The 16044-nt window shown below is 51.1% G+C and overlaps 1 protein-coding gene across 1 annotated transcript in view; it reads right to left on the bottom strand.

The window, feature by feature from the left end:
- Window positions 1–5040, bottom strand: part of LOC144933067 (uncharacterized) — a 60702-nt gene extending 55662 nt beyond the window's left edge. The window contains exon 1 of the mRNA XM_078857563.1: window positions 4516–5040. Within this exon, the coding sequence (XP_078713689.1) occupies window positions 4516–4582 (67 nt within the window). The 5' untranslated portion in view covers window positions 4583–5040. The remainder of the gene's footprint in view (window positions 1–4515) is intronic.
- Between the last annotated feature and the right edge of the window lie 11004 nt (window positions 5041–16044).

Genomic DNA, 16044 nt, shown 5'->3' with positions numbered 1-16044 from the left:
GGGGCCACTTGACCGTGACGACCTCGAGACCAGGAGGCTATCGCGTGAGGGGTGTGCGTGCGAGACAGCCAGAACCTTGACACGTGTCACCGTGACTTATTATCATTATTACCAAACTACGCACGTGTCGCAACTACCATCACCACCATCCCACGTGTCATCACCCCCCCCCCAACAACAACAACCCTGCCACTACCAACCACCCACCCACGTGACACAAACTATCCGCCCAACACCATGACCACCAATCCACTCATGTGTCACCACCACCACCCAACAACCACCAACCACTTCCAACATCACCAGTAAAACCACGTGTCAACACTTACACACGCAACACGTGGCAAAGACAGCCCTCCCCCGCATAGGTGTTAGCGAGTAGCACCCTATGAAGGCCGGCACGTCACACGACACGGTGGGGTGACAAGCACCACCCCCGGCTGCCTTTGTCTCCCCAGTGGCGATGTTTACCCACGTGTCAACACCACCCACACATCTACACCTTAACCACCATCCACGTGTTACCACCACCAATGTCGCATCACCGCACACGCACCATCACCATCATCACCACCGCACACGTACCATCACCATTATCACCACCGCACACGAACCATCATCACCACCACCACCACGACACCGTGAACCACTGTCCCGACATCGCGAGGTGACACGTCATGGCGAGTCGGGGGTGAGACGGAGGGAGGTGGTGGTCGGGGTGGTGGTAATGATTCACTCCGGTAATTCCGCTGCCGCGATTGAACTCCCCGATTCAAATTCGAGAATCGATGAGTGTCTTTGTTGCGCCGCTTGTTGTCACTGGCGCTGCTTGTCGATATTAGCGTCCTTAAAAGGCATTATTATTAATCGATTATTAATCGACGAACACCCAAAGATGCTTACGCCCGATTCGAGTGTTCCACGTGAATCTTTATCAGAAACGGGTTGAGCCCCTATAAGTAAAAAAACTAATCGAGAACACCGCCTTTAAAAGTACAAAGTGTATAATAGGCGACGTTTCGGACAATGGGGCCACAGAAGCACAGGCAAGCAAGCCCCCTTCAACAGACCGGGCGCACCCACCCAGCGGCACAGAAACTCAAGACGCATCAAGACACAAAATCAAGACACAAAGCCCTTTGAGGCTCGCCTGGTCTGCTCGAGGTGCGTGGCGGCGGTGGTAGCGACCACGTGGCAGTAGCTTGGCGCGGGGTCTGCCTACCACGCCCCGCCAAGAGCAGCCAGCCGCCTTTGTCACTCCCCACCCGCCAGGCAGCCAGCCAGCCAGCCCGCCCCTGTTCGCTAACCACTCATAAGGCTATGGGGGGCTTTTAACAGCGCTACCGCCACAAAACCATCCGCGCCACTCGCGTTTTGAGAGCGAGCCAGGTTCAAATGCGGTCCCGGTAAGGTCGGCGGTGGACAATGCGGGTGATTGTGCGTCGCTGGGGAAGCGATCCAAGAAGGGGCCGACGAGTTGGTAGCGCAGTGCGCTTAGCCAAATGTGCACACGCGCGAACACACGTGCGAACACACACGTGTAAACACACGTGCGCGCGCACACAAAGATGTCCCGTATAGTGGTGTCAGCGAGCACATCATCTTTAAAGGCCGACACCAGCTGGGGGGGGGCAAGCACCACGCCGCCTTTGTCTTCCCAATTCCGATGTTTGTACACTGCACCAGGCACTCTACTCATATAAGGCTGAGTCGACCTAGGGGAGGCCCGGCACGGACTCGATTATTTGACACCGATGTTCGTCGCGAGCGGGGAATCGAACTCGGGTCGCCGGGTTCGTAGCGCAGTGCGCTGAACCGTTGACCCTCCCGCTCCACGTGCAAATATCCACCCGTGTATCACATGCACAGAGGCTGGCAAGTGCTGTTAGCGAGCACCTATGTACACACACGCACCCTAAACAGCCAACCCGTTCACAACTCCGCTCTGTCGGTCGTACGCAGAACACGCTACGGAATCTGCCGTACACCACAAACATAGACAAAAGAAGTCACGTGGCGAAACGATGGCTAGCGTATTTGTTGACACAACAACAACAACAAAAAGAGTAGCAGCAGCAACAAGAAGACCCCACCGGACAATTATAGAACCGCGTGACAGGAGGTCCACGTGTGTGTGTGTACTGGGGTCGCGTACACTGCTCAAGGGGAGCGGTGGCGCAGTGGTTAGCGCCGCACTGCGCTACGAAACCGGCGACACCGAGTTGTGAGACCCGCTCACGACCAACATCGGTGTCGAATATTTGAGCCCGTGCCGGGCCTCCCCTAGGTCGACTCAGCCTCAAACCAGCACCACCTGGTACGACGTGGAAACGTCTCCAATTTTGGGAGACAAAGGCGGCCCAGGGTGGTGATGGCCACTCACCCCCTCGTGTGCCGTGCCGGCCTTTCATAGGTGCTCGCTAACAGCACTTGCCCCAACAGTCTATTAAAGGCTACACGGGGGGTTCTTTTGTCTTTGTGTACCGGTCATAAGCACCCCCCACCAGCGAACGACGATTCCACGTTCTGCTTGGAATGGGGTTTTATTTTTCTTGGGCCCCTTTGCTGCTGGACGGTACTTTTGTTTTCGACCCCAGTTTTTCGTAATCCCGGTGAGCCAGCTCACGCTTCTCAAACGAGGATGGGCCCGGTGCTATTTGAGCACAGCGCTCACCAGGGCAGATCGGCGTCAACAAGGGGCTTCATGTCAGCAGGGGACAGGTCCGGAAACCTATTCCGGTGGAATTCGTTTGGCACCACACGTCCACCCCCACCACCACCACCACCCCCCCCACCTCCGCGCCGAAGTTTTGCCCTTGCGATACCGCGGTAACCTACGCAGGGACATTGGGTTCACCGTATGTTGGATGGGTGAACCTTGTTTTTAACTCGAGTGGTCAGTGCCTTTTTAACTACGTTTAAGAATCCACCGTGGCTCTGTGAGCCGGTCCGCGTACCAGCGGCGTTCCGCAAAAAATATCGAGCGAACAATTTCATCACGTGAGCGAACGGACGGCCGTCAAATTCAGACTTGCGCACTCGTTTCCCGTGCACTTCCTCATAGCCCCCCCCCCACTGAGTGATCGCTATGAGTGGGAGGGTAGGGAAAAGTGTGGAGTTGATGGTGATGGAGGAGGAAGGTTGGCAGGGGGGGGGGGTGCCATCGTTAGCACGTTTGAAGTTGCTCGGGACACAGTGTGCCACGAAGGCTTTGCCGCACTTGAGCCTGGGACGCGCATCGTAGCCGTCGCTTGCTGCGTTTTGGTTTCCAGATCGTGTGCTCCCGCGGTGCGGATATATAAAGCTGTCCGCTGGCGTCGGTGACACGGCTCGGAAAAGGGGGTGTCACTGCTGCGTGTTGTGGGCCGCGACGTGTCTGTACACGTGTCTCTGTGTGTGTGTGTGCGTGTGTGTCTCTGTGTGTGTGTGCGCGTGTCTCTGTGTGTCTCTGTGTGTGTGTGCGCGTGTGCGCGTGGGTGTGTGTGTGCCTGTACGCGTGTCTCTGTGTGCGTGGATGTGTGCGTGTCTGTGTGTGTGTGTGCGTGAGTGTCTCTGCGTGTGTGTCTGTGTGTGTGTGTGTGTCTCTGTGTGTGTGCGTGAGCGTGGGTGTGTGCCTGTACGCGGCTTGGACGAGTGTCTGCGTGCGTTCCCGCGGTGTCGTGACACCGGAGTGACTCAAAACGCAGTGGTGTAACGGTGAATTCATCATTTCCTTTGTGTCACCGACACTGCGTGCACACGATACACAGATTATCGCAGGTGCGTGCGGGGAGCTGTCGTGCGGCGACTGGTGCAGCGCGTTATGAACCCAGACAGCCCAAGTTCGATTTCCGGCCACGGCTGTCTGTACTTAGCCCCCCCCGCCCGCCCGCCCAAACAAAGCCCCTTCCGATCACCCGCATTGACCAGCGTGGAGAAGTATAGTCAAACAATCCTCCCCATGGCCGACACGGTGACAATGTGCCTTCATCCGTGGGATGTGGGCAACAATACCGCATGGCGTCACGAGACCACGTGTGGTCACCGATGCTTTGTAGGGCATTGTGTCTTTTTGCCCTGCCGGCATTCTGCGGGTGTGAGTTTACCTACGGGGTTAGCGCACTGCGCCGCGAACCCCTGCCACCCGAGTTCGAGACCCGCTCAGCGGCTAACATCGGCGACGAACATCTCAACCTGTCCCGGGCCTCCCTAAGGTCGACTCGGCCTTGAATGAGTACGTAGTACTGTGCGTAAACGTCAGCGGTGTTGAGACAATGGAGGCAGAGCGTGGTGCCGGTTACGCAAACCGCCCCTCGTGTGCTGGCACCGGCTTTTTCTTCACGATTGCTCCAACGGCCTTTAGGAGGCTACACGGGGGATCTTTGCTTTTGTCTTGGGTGAGTAAGTTGGCGTGCGGGGTGGAACGTGTTGTCGCGTGTGCCGTTCAGTGAGTGCATGCGTCGGATGAGCGGTGCGTGAGTGTGAGCGGTGCGTGAGTGTGAGCGGTGGTCAAGCCATAGCCACCACGTCGCTCACCTCTGGATCGCCGCTGCGCTTGCCACTCCACGTAGCGCGCTGCTTCGAGGAGTGTCTCGATTCCCATCTCGCGTCTGGGAGCCGAGACGGTGGAAGGAGGAGGATGAATGGAGCTGTGGCGCTCACCAAGCACACAACCACAACACTGGCGGCGCGCGTGGACGTGGAGGATGAACGATGCGATGGGGATGTTTCCCGGTGCGTGACTAGCCCCGGGGCAGACGGGGTGGGTAGAGGCGAGAATGTGACGAGGCGCTGCTGACGAACGAGCGAAGCGGAGAGCGCAGGAGAGACGTGGCGATGGGAGGACAGGGTGGGGGGGGGTTGCGAGGGACAAAGCAGAGCGAGCAAGCCACCGTTTTTGTGCCGGCGGCGGCAGGGAGGTGCGAGCAGGAAGGGGAGGGAGGGCTCCCTGTCGGTGTCTCTGTGTGGCCGTGTCTCCGGGTGCAATGTACGCACGCACACACACCGCCACCACCACAGCTACGCACTCCTCACTCACTCGGTGACTGAGCGCGCACGCGGATCCAGTCTGGGTTCAGCCCCGCCTCGAGCCTCCTCCCCTCCCCCTCCTCGACTGCACGCAACTCCCCACCCTTCTCAACCCAACAAAAGCAAACACGAAACTCACCCCCTCACCCCCAACCGGTCCTACTACGTGCATCTCCCCCCCCCCGGCTCTCCCTCCCTATCTCCATCCCTCTCTGTCTCCATCCATCTCTTCCTCGATCCAACTATCTCCTCCACCCCCCCTTCCAATATCCACCCTGCGTCTCTGCATCCCTCTCTCGCACCATCCCTCCCTCTGCTATCAACACAACCCCCTGCAGATCTCGCCATGTGCTCGGCCCCACGTCGCTCCCCCACGTGCCACTGTTGCGAGATTTGCCACCGTGGCCACGATAATCGCGCGTGCGAGTCGGTTCCACGTGGCGATTCGCAAACCCCGGAAACGGGATTGTGTTGAAGTGAAGGGTGGTGAAGAACGACCGGATCGATCACCTCCGCATCGCATCATCGCCAGCAGATGATAACAATAATAATACTGCTCATAATCATAATCAACGTTTTTGGGTTTAGATCGCGTTATTTATAAATGTGTCGTAACCCTCCACCACCCGACACGGCCAATCAGTAAAAAAGTGTCACGTTGACTGCTACTACCGCATGCTGATGATGTTGAATGAAAGCTTTCGTGACTGCAGGAATTCATATGCTTGGGTCTTTCGGTAAAGTCGCGAAGATAGGTTCAAAGAAAATAACAAAAACCGACTATGTTTCGATCGCAACAAAAGCCATCGTCATATCCTGATGACGTAGATATGTTCTTTGAAGAGGTTATTTGAACCTATCTCCGTGACTTTACCAAAAGACCCAAGATGATGATGATGATGTTCTTTATTTACTCCGGAAAATCTTGAGTCTCACGCATCTCAATGTTACTTTCAGCAACAGAATCCTGCTAACTGTGGCATGTTTGCCCCCAATTCGTGTGGCGGTATTTACCCAGACGAGCCTCGCCGAGTCGCGTGCTGAGTTTTCAAGACGGTCCCTGCCACGTCTGAATTCTGGGCCACTTCCATTGACGACGAGTGCTTTGGCGTCGTCACACACACATTGAATGGTGCGGGTGACATTCTAAGCTATACGGACCGACATCATCGATCATTTGTCGGACTGCCGTCACTTGGCCATCTCGTCAGGGTTTCCTGGATAAGCTCATGACAATTGCATGACAGTATTATTATTATAGTAATAGGTGTTTACCCTTTCAACTGGTACAAAAACTGACACCTTTATACAAGGCATCATGTTTGCAATAACCCCAACACAAGCAGTCAAAATGCAAACAAAAAGAAACAACTCTGATGATGATAATGATATGCACTGTCCTTGAAGTTGATTGGTCCACACCCGAGACAGCTTTTCTTAGAGCCTAGTCTCCATTGGTGTTGACTCATCAGAGTTGTTTCTTTTTGTTTACATTTTGACTGCTTGTGTTGTGGTTATTGCAAACATGATGCCTTGTATAAAGGTGTCAGTTTTTGTACCAGTTGAAAGGGTAAAAACCTATTACTATATTTTGCCACTGGTAAAGGAGATGTCTCATAGAGTAGTATTATTATTATTGTGAGGATTATAACGGGATGTGGAGCTGTCGAGTGCTCCGACAGTAGCTGTAGCACGCTGCGCTATGAAACCCAGCAAACCCGACCACCGCTTCGGCAAAGTGACATCTGAACTGACTCTGGGACAACACGCAGCACTAAACCAGCGTGAAGTATGATCAAATAACCAACAAAGCGTGGTGGGGGTGGAGTGTGGGGGGGGGGTGGCTTCATCCACTATCGGATTGATACCATGACTGTAGATTGTTGTTATTATTAATTATATACTTTCTGTAGAACTGAATCAGCCATGAGCAAAGAGCTAACGCCTACTTGGCCCCGCGTGTTGCCAAAAAACAAGTCCGGACACGCGCGCACGTAGAAGCGGTCTGGTGCGCGTTGAGAGCGTAACGTTACCTCTGCCGAGTTACTCATTATTGAGGGCGATGCCTTGGTGCAAGGCTTATTTACTGCTGCCTTAAGGAACCGAGTCATTTTGCACGGTGGTGGATTCTTAACAACGGTACAAACGTCCTAGTTTGTGTGCATGTACAGCCGTTTTGGTCGTAGATGCTAGATTTCACCATATTTCACCACGCTGGGCGATGCAGATGAGGAACGGGAGCGGGTTTTGATGTCACTCCGTTACCGATGTTAGCCGTGGCTGGGAATCGAACTCAAGTGTTTCAGGTTCATGGCGTGGTGTCCCTAACCAATGCGCGCCACCACGATTCCCCTCTCGGCGTGTGTCAAGCTCTTGACAGATGGCAAACCCGACTCGCTGGCACCCCTACGACACTGGTGAACTTTTTAAAGTGATGTAAATGTTATGTTTGGTGTTAGAAAACCCCTCGCCTGGTTCTTATGAATTATGAACAAACTCTCGATATGATAATGGATTTTTAACCCTTTTATCTGGCGACAAAACTGACACCTTTTTACAAGGAGTCATGTTTGCATTGACCACAATACCTGCAGTCGGAATGCAAAAAAACACAACTCTGATAATGTACGCACTGTCCTTGAAATTGATTGGTCCACACCCGAGACAGCTTTCTTTAGAGCCGAGTCTCACATGGTGTTGGACCAGATGACGCCAAAAGGCGCACAACTCAAAGATAGTGCATACATTATCAGTTATGTTTTTTGTTTGCATTCCGACTGCAGGTATTGTGACTTCTTGTAAAAAAGGTGTCAGTTTTGTTGCCAGATAAAAGGGTAAAAAAACTATTATCATATTTTGCTACTGGCAAAGGAGGTTCCAATGGTGTATACTCTCGATACGTTTTAGAATCCACTGCCACAACTTTTATCAATTGGACGTGGGGAATCGCGTGACGAGTGGATAAATGTAAATATAGCACGACTTATTTAAAGACAATTATTTAAAGACACATTTGAAGCCACCAGCCTGCGACTGGTCACCGTAAACATGTTTCAAGTGAAAGTAAATCATGTTAATCAATGCGCTGCGTTCAGTGTGGTGCACACATTTGCAGCCACTAGCGGCCGCATCATTCACGGGAACATTGACGAACAAAAAAATCCGCTCGAAAATCGAACCGCGCGTTTTTTCGTTACGCATCGATCTTCAAAAAAAACCCCCCAATAAATCCCCATTCATCGTGTTAATGTAAAAACCATTTCTCGTGACCACGTGCAAGCCCAGCCACGAGTGGCCGCTACAGTCTTCCAAGCGACGACTCTTAATTGAAAAATCGTCTCATTCATCGAATCGCCCGCCAGCAGACAGACATCGGGACTGCGGTAGCTTCCTCGGCCGCTGCTGTTGTTGTTGCTGCCGCTGCTTCTGCCACGGCGTTTCACGTGTTCGCGTGCACGTGGCACGGCCACTCACCACCCCTCCCTCCCTCCTCCACCACCCACATCATCGGGCGTGACGCCAACGGGATGATCCATTCCGGGATTCCGCCTTACGGCTTTCGGCTCTACCCCAACCCCGACCACTTGTCTCCCGATCCTCCGCCCCAATCTCAGTCTCTCCCCTCTCTTACCAACCACCCACCCACACCCCCAGCCAGGCCCAGCCAACCCAGCCAGCATCACTGCCCCCCCCCCCACACAGACACGACTCCCCTCCATTCCCCTCGTGACGGCTGTCACATCTCCACCGCTCACAACCACCCCTCTCTCTTCTAACCTAGCCAGACAATGAGCGCTGCTGCTTTCCTCCATCACTCCCTCCCGTCCTCCATCTACCCCCCTCCCCCCACCGTCTTCTAGCCCCCCCCAACTCCACAGCTTCCCCTCCCCACCGACCCCCGAGACAACGTGACGCGTTGTTGGCACGCTGTGACGTAATGGTCGGGGCGAGTTGTAGCCAATGGGACCGGAGGCAGAACCACGCGGTGCCCCCCCCCGCCCCTCCGCATGGGGGCAGGGGTCACGGGGAGGTGGTGGGGGGAGGAGGAGGTAATGGAAGGTGAAGTCGGACCCGGCTGCATCACAGCCCCCCCCACACCCAGTCTCCCCCCCCACTCAGCCCACACCCAGTCCCCCCCCACACCCAGCCCCCCCCCCACACTCAGTCTACCCCCCTACCCCACACCCAGTCTCCCCCCCACACCCAGTCTCCCCCCACTCAGTCCCCCCCCACACCCAGTCTCCCCCCCACCCAGTCTCCCCCCCACACCCAGTCCCCCCCCCACACCCAGCCTCCCCCACACCCAGCCCCCCCACCCAGTCGCCCCCCCACACCCAGTCGCCCCCCCACACCCAGCCCCCCCCCCCACTAAGCCCCAACCACCCCCCCCATAACCATCCACACTGCGCCGCGTGCCTTTCGCCCGCAACGGCGCGCCGGGAAGGGAAAAAAAGACACGCACGCACAAGCTGTACACACACACACAGCTGTACACACACGTGCGCGCACACACACACGTGCGCGCACAGACACACACAAGCTGTACATACACGCTGTACATACACACGTGCAAACACACACACGTGCGCGCGCACACACACGTGCGTGCACACACAAGCTGTACACACACACGTGCGCACACACGCACACACACACGCACGCACAAGCTGTACACACACGCACGCACAAGCTGCACACACACGTGCGCTAGTCGCCGCCACGTGGCCGTGACGTCACGACAGCAATTGTGCCAGGCTAGGTGTACTCAAATTGTACATTTGCAAACGCGCATATATGCACGCGCCCACGCAAAGACGCGCACGTACACACAAAAACACTCTCGCACACGTACATAAAGACACGCACGTACACACAGGCACACAAAGACGCGCACACGTACACACACACACACAAAGACACGCACGCGCACGCACGCACACACACAAAGACACGCACACACACGCACACACACACACACAAAGACACGCACACACACAAAGACCCACGCACACAAAGACACGCACACACACAAAGACACGCACACAAAGACACACGCACGCACACAAAGACACGCACGCACACAAAAACACGCACGCACACACAGACACGCACACGCACGCACACACAGACACGCACGCACACAAAGACACGCACGCACACAATGACACGCACACAACAACACGCACACAAAGACACGCACGCACACACGCACACAAAGACACGCACGCACACAACGACACGCACGCACACAACGACACGCACACAACAACACGCACACAAAGACACGCACGCACACAACGACACGCACACAACAACACGCACACAAAGACACGCACGCACACACACACACAACGACACCCACGCACACAAAGACACGCACGCACACAACGACACGCACACAACAACACGCACACAAAGACACGCACGCACACACGCACACAAAGACACGCACGCACACAACGACACGCACGCACACAACGACACGCACGCACACAACGACACGCACACAACAACACGCACGCACACAAAGACACGCACGCACACACGCACACAACGACACGCACGCACACAAAGACACGCACGCACACAACGACACGCACACAACAACACGCACACAAAGACACGCACGCACACACGCACACAACGACACGCACGCACACAACGACACGCACGCACGCAACGACACGCACGTACGTCGGCATCCACGTGCGCTCCGCGTGCTCGCCGAGTCTGCAGCAGCTGGGTACACTGCTCGCTTGGCAGGGGCACGTCGCCTGTGTAAGCCGGCGCGTAAACTTCATGGGGATTAGCAACTCTTCACGATGCATGTGCTATGATGCTGACGAACGATGATGGGACTCATCGATTAAGAGGCGATCAATGAGGGGCATCGAAGCAGTTGGGATTTTTTTTTTAACGGCAAATTTTTGACTTCGTGAGTTACGATTTTTTTAGGCTACAAACTACGACGAAATGAGACTTGCGCGGATTTGGGGGGCGGGGGGAACCCCCAATGCAAACGAAATGCACAAACGAAGCAATTCAATGAACCGATCTATTCTTGAATATCATCGAATAGCCGAGGGAACGGTGAATAGTTGTACGTGAATAGGGAGAGAGAGGGAGGTGGGGGTCACGGAGGAATTCATCATATTGGCATGGGTCCAATCTCCATGCCATTCCTTCCAACAGTATATACAGTTCGTTACACACGCCGGATTGTAACCAAATCGCTTGGCGTTCCGTGCTCCAACCCTCGCGAGATGAACGCCAACAGACCCCAGCGCGTTTCGTCAATCCACTGCTAGCTGATGGCGTTAATTTTGTGTTTTTTTGGTCTTCTCTCTACGCCGTGGTTCTCTGCTTGCTTGCATTTTGTCGCGGGGACATACTTCATCGCGCCCGTCGGTGTCGGCTGGCCGCAGTTGGGGAGCAGGAGCGGTTTTCAGATGTTCATTCACTTTATTTAGCGCAGTGCGCTTAACCACCGTGCCACCGCTCCCTCTGGGCTTGTCAGCCAGCTAACAGAGCACATTTAGCAGTGGCATTGCCCGAAATCGAAAATATATACAAGCGACGTTCCAAACAAGCATATCACTTATTTAAAAACAAAGTTTATGAAAATTTTATTTCTGTGGATTTCACACCTGATGATGACTGCTTGTGTTGCAGTCGAAACGTCGTGAGAATTTTAATTTTTTATTTTAATATTTTATTATTTCTCTTCTACGTGACTTTACCGAAAGAACCAAGAATATGAATTCCCTGCAGTCACAAAAGCTTTTAATCAAAATTAGACCCAAGCATTAAACTTTTCCCCAAAGTTCTACACAAATGGTAAAACGTGTCCAACAAGCCAAGATCGCCCCTTCTTCTTCAATATAACTTCTCTGCCTGCTCGCATGTTGCAGTTCGACGCGGTTCAGTGCCTGGACGCGAAATCTGCGTGGGCGACGTTTCCCTGGCGGTCCTTTTAAATTTAGAAACACGCGGAAAAGTGTGTGGCGGGTGTGTGTGGGGGGGGTTTGGGTGCCTGACACAGCTCACGTCTGCGGGTACATCATAGCTGGGTATATGGGGGGGGAACATTCATCCTCCCGTTCGTTCGTTCATCCATCCAGCGATGTTTAATAACGTCGATTGGTGAAGCTCGCGGTACATGCTTGGGATCATGCGAGTTAGAATCGATTTATTTTCGTGTAACTTTATTATAACTGGTTACGCGATTAGCACGTAGGCTTTCGCGACCGATATTATTCGTAGTAGATGTCGTTGGGTTAGATCGCGTGAATTAAAATGTGTCGTTAAACCCACCACCACCACCCAAATTGGCTATGTCGGGTGGTGGCGGGTTTAACGACACATATATATTTACGCGACATAACCCAAAAAGATTTGAAGTTTTCGTGATTGCAAAATAAAATAAAACAACTAAATGTAGTTGGTCACCTACGTGACTTTACCGAAAAAACTAAAGAGTATAACCCAAAAACTTGTATCATGATTACATGATCTCCAATTGCCACTAGAGGCCGCTACATTAAATTATATTTTTATTTTTCTATCTACGTGACTTTACCGCAATACCCAAAGACTATATTATTTTATATACAGCATAATTTGTTTTTACGTCCATTGGTCTATCTAATCGCGATCAATCGTTGACAATTAATCGCGAGGGTTGTTTGGAGGTAATTGCTTTTCGCGTTGCAAGCCTAATTCAAACCGGTTTGATTTTCTCAAAACCGGTTCGCGGTTATAACCGGTTTTAATTCGGCACTCTCTAGATTCTGGGTTTTCGCCTTTGGTTGAGCGGGTTAGTTGCAAGTGTCAGCGCCACCGTGTGGAGCTCGCTCTCAAGGGCAGAGGCGAGAGTTATTCACGCCGTACACCATGGACTTGCGAACCATAATCTTATCCTTTTCTATTGACACCTGGGAGTTTCATTCCCCACCATTGGATTTAAACCAGTCCGATCGCTGGTGAGATACTGAATGTTTAAACCCGTCCTTGGGCTGTCTTGTATTGAACCAATGCTGCTGACATCCACTCGCTGAAAGCCACGTAGCCGATGGGATTTGTAAACAATTATTGTTTTACGTGGCGGGACAGATATGGAAAGGCATATGTGTATTTTTAAAATATCTTACATATTCTCCAACGACGCTAATGATGTTTTTGTATTTTGATCTATGTGTAGATACCCCGCTGATTCATAACGACCTTCTAATCAACAGGCGATTGGATGTTGTGAAATCAATTACTTAAAATCTTAGAGGAGAGTGTTGAATCATTTAATATGTATATTGAGACGTGTGGGAGACGTGTTGAAGCATTGACGTAACATGTTTGTACTATACCGATTTGTATCCATATTATTTGAGTGGGAAATCTATAAATGGTCACCGTGTATTAGATGGCTGTATGCACTGCACCAAGTATCTGCGCATGTGTGAACAGCAAATGAAGTTCCAAGTTTATTTTTCAAAACTACTACAGTATTTTGAAAAACTATTTGAGTTAGAATGATGCTGTTCTGGCATTGTCACTGCGAATCATCATTGTCAGCCATTGTCAACTGCTGTGGGTGAAGGCTTCCCTAAGCCCTCAACATTCTACTGGACATCTGTGAAAACAGCTTCATAGCTCTTCAGATTTCTCGAGTTGAAATAACGATTCCGGTCCCTCGTGATTTTGCGATGCCAAAAATCCAACAGACACCTGCATATAAACGTGTCTGAAATCGCTATTCGTATATATATTTGCGTTGGTTGTAATTTTGGGTGGGTTCCCTTCTTTCGGAATTCTATCACCAGTCTCAGTCATCATTCCTCCTCACCATAACGTGTCCTGCTCAAGCGCACTTTCCTTAGTACAGTAGTCACTCCGATGGTTCTTATTTGTATTTATTACCAGACCCATGCCTTAGTCTTCCTGTCTCCAAATCGAATTCAAAGAATGCATCTCTCCGTGCGTCTTTGTGCACTTTTCAGTCTGTGTTCCAATTCTTTGTCCAAATCCATGTTTCTCATTTACGTCAGAATAGGTAATAGCATCCGCTGGAATATTTTGGGGTTTTCTTCAAAAGGTCAGTGCTAAATAGAACATGTATGCAGCAAATGCAATAGTTATATAAAGTCGACTCTATGCATCTACAATATCAGTCGAGTGCTCGCAAATATAATTGATTCAGCACTACGGTTTTTTTTTTGCAAAGTATTTCCTTTTCTCTGGAAAATAGTTCAATGACAGTTGTGGAATATAAATCCACATCAGATGGTCCAACTCGCGTGTGGCTCAAGTGCACTTTCCAATCCAGCAGAAATAGCCTCCCCCAGTCAATCTGCGTCTCCGTTTGCTCTCTCTCTCTCTCGTTCGCACGGCGTATACACCACACGTCTACGGGAAGGAGACGTTTACTACTTGGCTTGACAGTAAATTCTGCTGCTACATGTCTAAACCTGCGGTGAAATGAATGGAATACAACAAACAGCGAAGGGATGCAATGGCTGAGTGGCAGTAACAGTGGCCGCTGTTGATGTTGGTTGACCACGAATTGACCCTGGAGTGAGCTGTGTTTGTTCACGGTACTGCCACTGCTTCTGCTCAGACCACATCCTGCTGATGAGACTAGGCAAGTTGAAGCCGGTCCAGAGTTTTGGGGAAACCAGGCCCTATAAGGCACATGGGCGGATGTAATGTTTTATTAAAATGCTTAAATGAAGATAGAATTGTATCTGTATTACTAGCTTTGGTGCCATCTTTGGCACCAGGAAGGCTCCGATGAACAGAGGGGCTCACACGCTTAAAGGTCATCATTCTTTCAGCGGTACGTTTTCAGAAAAATATGTAATTTTCTCTATCAAATGGTTCTTTACTCTGTCAAATGATGTTGCAGCCTTCCTGTTGGTTGTCGAAGTTAAAAGTGAAAATGACGGACAGGGATACTTCAGTACTGTACATCAATAATTAGCACTGCATTATCACACGAAAAATATGTAATGCATACCTTCATCAATAAACAATCGCAAATGAACAATGACTCCATCAAATGTTTTATCCCAATCTCCACGTCAGGTGACGACCTCGTGATAACAATCTTGCAATTTTCAAAGGGGGATTTTATATTTTTTGCTGATTTCCTTTTTTGTGCTGATTGTTGTGGTTACCCTCTTACTTGTGCTTGCTTCGGTTCTCGAAATAGAAGGGGAGAGGCAAACAACTTTAAATAAAACAATGTTAGTTTAATTCTTTATTTTTAAGTCACCCTAAGTTAATAGAAGTTAATAATTCGTTTTCAAAGAATACTTTTAGAATTAAGCCTATCGTCACAAGGTTTTCTCTAGCGAACAATCACAACCAACCCAATCACTCAATAAAAAACGCATTCGTCAGCAACACTACCTTTAAATGAGAGTACTGCATATAATTAGCAACGTTTCGGGCAATGCCCCTTCTTTATAGTAAATAGAGAGGCAAGAGAGGTAAGAGAGATCACAAATAGGCCTCCGTTTGCTCTAATCACCCCATCTCTGGCCTGATTGTTGTGAAGGGCCATTGCCCAAAACGTCGCCTATCATATACTTTATATTTTTTAAAGGCAGTGTTATTGACGAATGTACTGTCCAGTATTGCATTTTTTTGTTATTTGTGATTGTCCACCATTGCCAACACTGTATCACCAATTCAGAATATGCGTTTATACTGGAAGGAATCCGATTAGCTATAAAGATATTTTCCCACCGATATCCAGTAATCAATCAAAAGCGCGTGTCTCCGCTTTATGGGTCAGGTCGCACTTGCAAAAGTGGGGAATTCGTTTTTTGTTGTTGTCGGTGCGTGGCTCAATCATTGTACAGCTTCTCCATTTGCAAGCGGAACAACAAAAAGGACCCCATCCCGTGTCTCAACTCACCACGAAAACAGAAGTCCAATCGTCATCTCACACCTCTGAAAAAAACCACAACACCAAATTAAACAACGGGTCATTTGACAAACCCCACCCGTTGCCCTCCCACCCCCCCCACCCACTGATGT

This window comes from Lampetra fluviatilis, chromosome 6 (genome assembly GCF_964198595.1).
Source record: "Lampetra fluviatilis chromosome 6, kcLamFluv1.1, whole genome shotgun sequence".
Classification (NCBI taxonomy): domain Eukaryota; kingdom Metazoa; phylum Chordata; class Hyperoartia; order Petromyzontiformes; family Petromyzontidae; genus Lampetra; species Lampetra fluviatilis.
The sequence above is the reverse complement of the archived record's forward strand: the minus strand, read 5'-3'. Positions and strand labels throughout refer to the sequence as shown.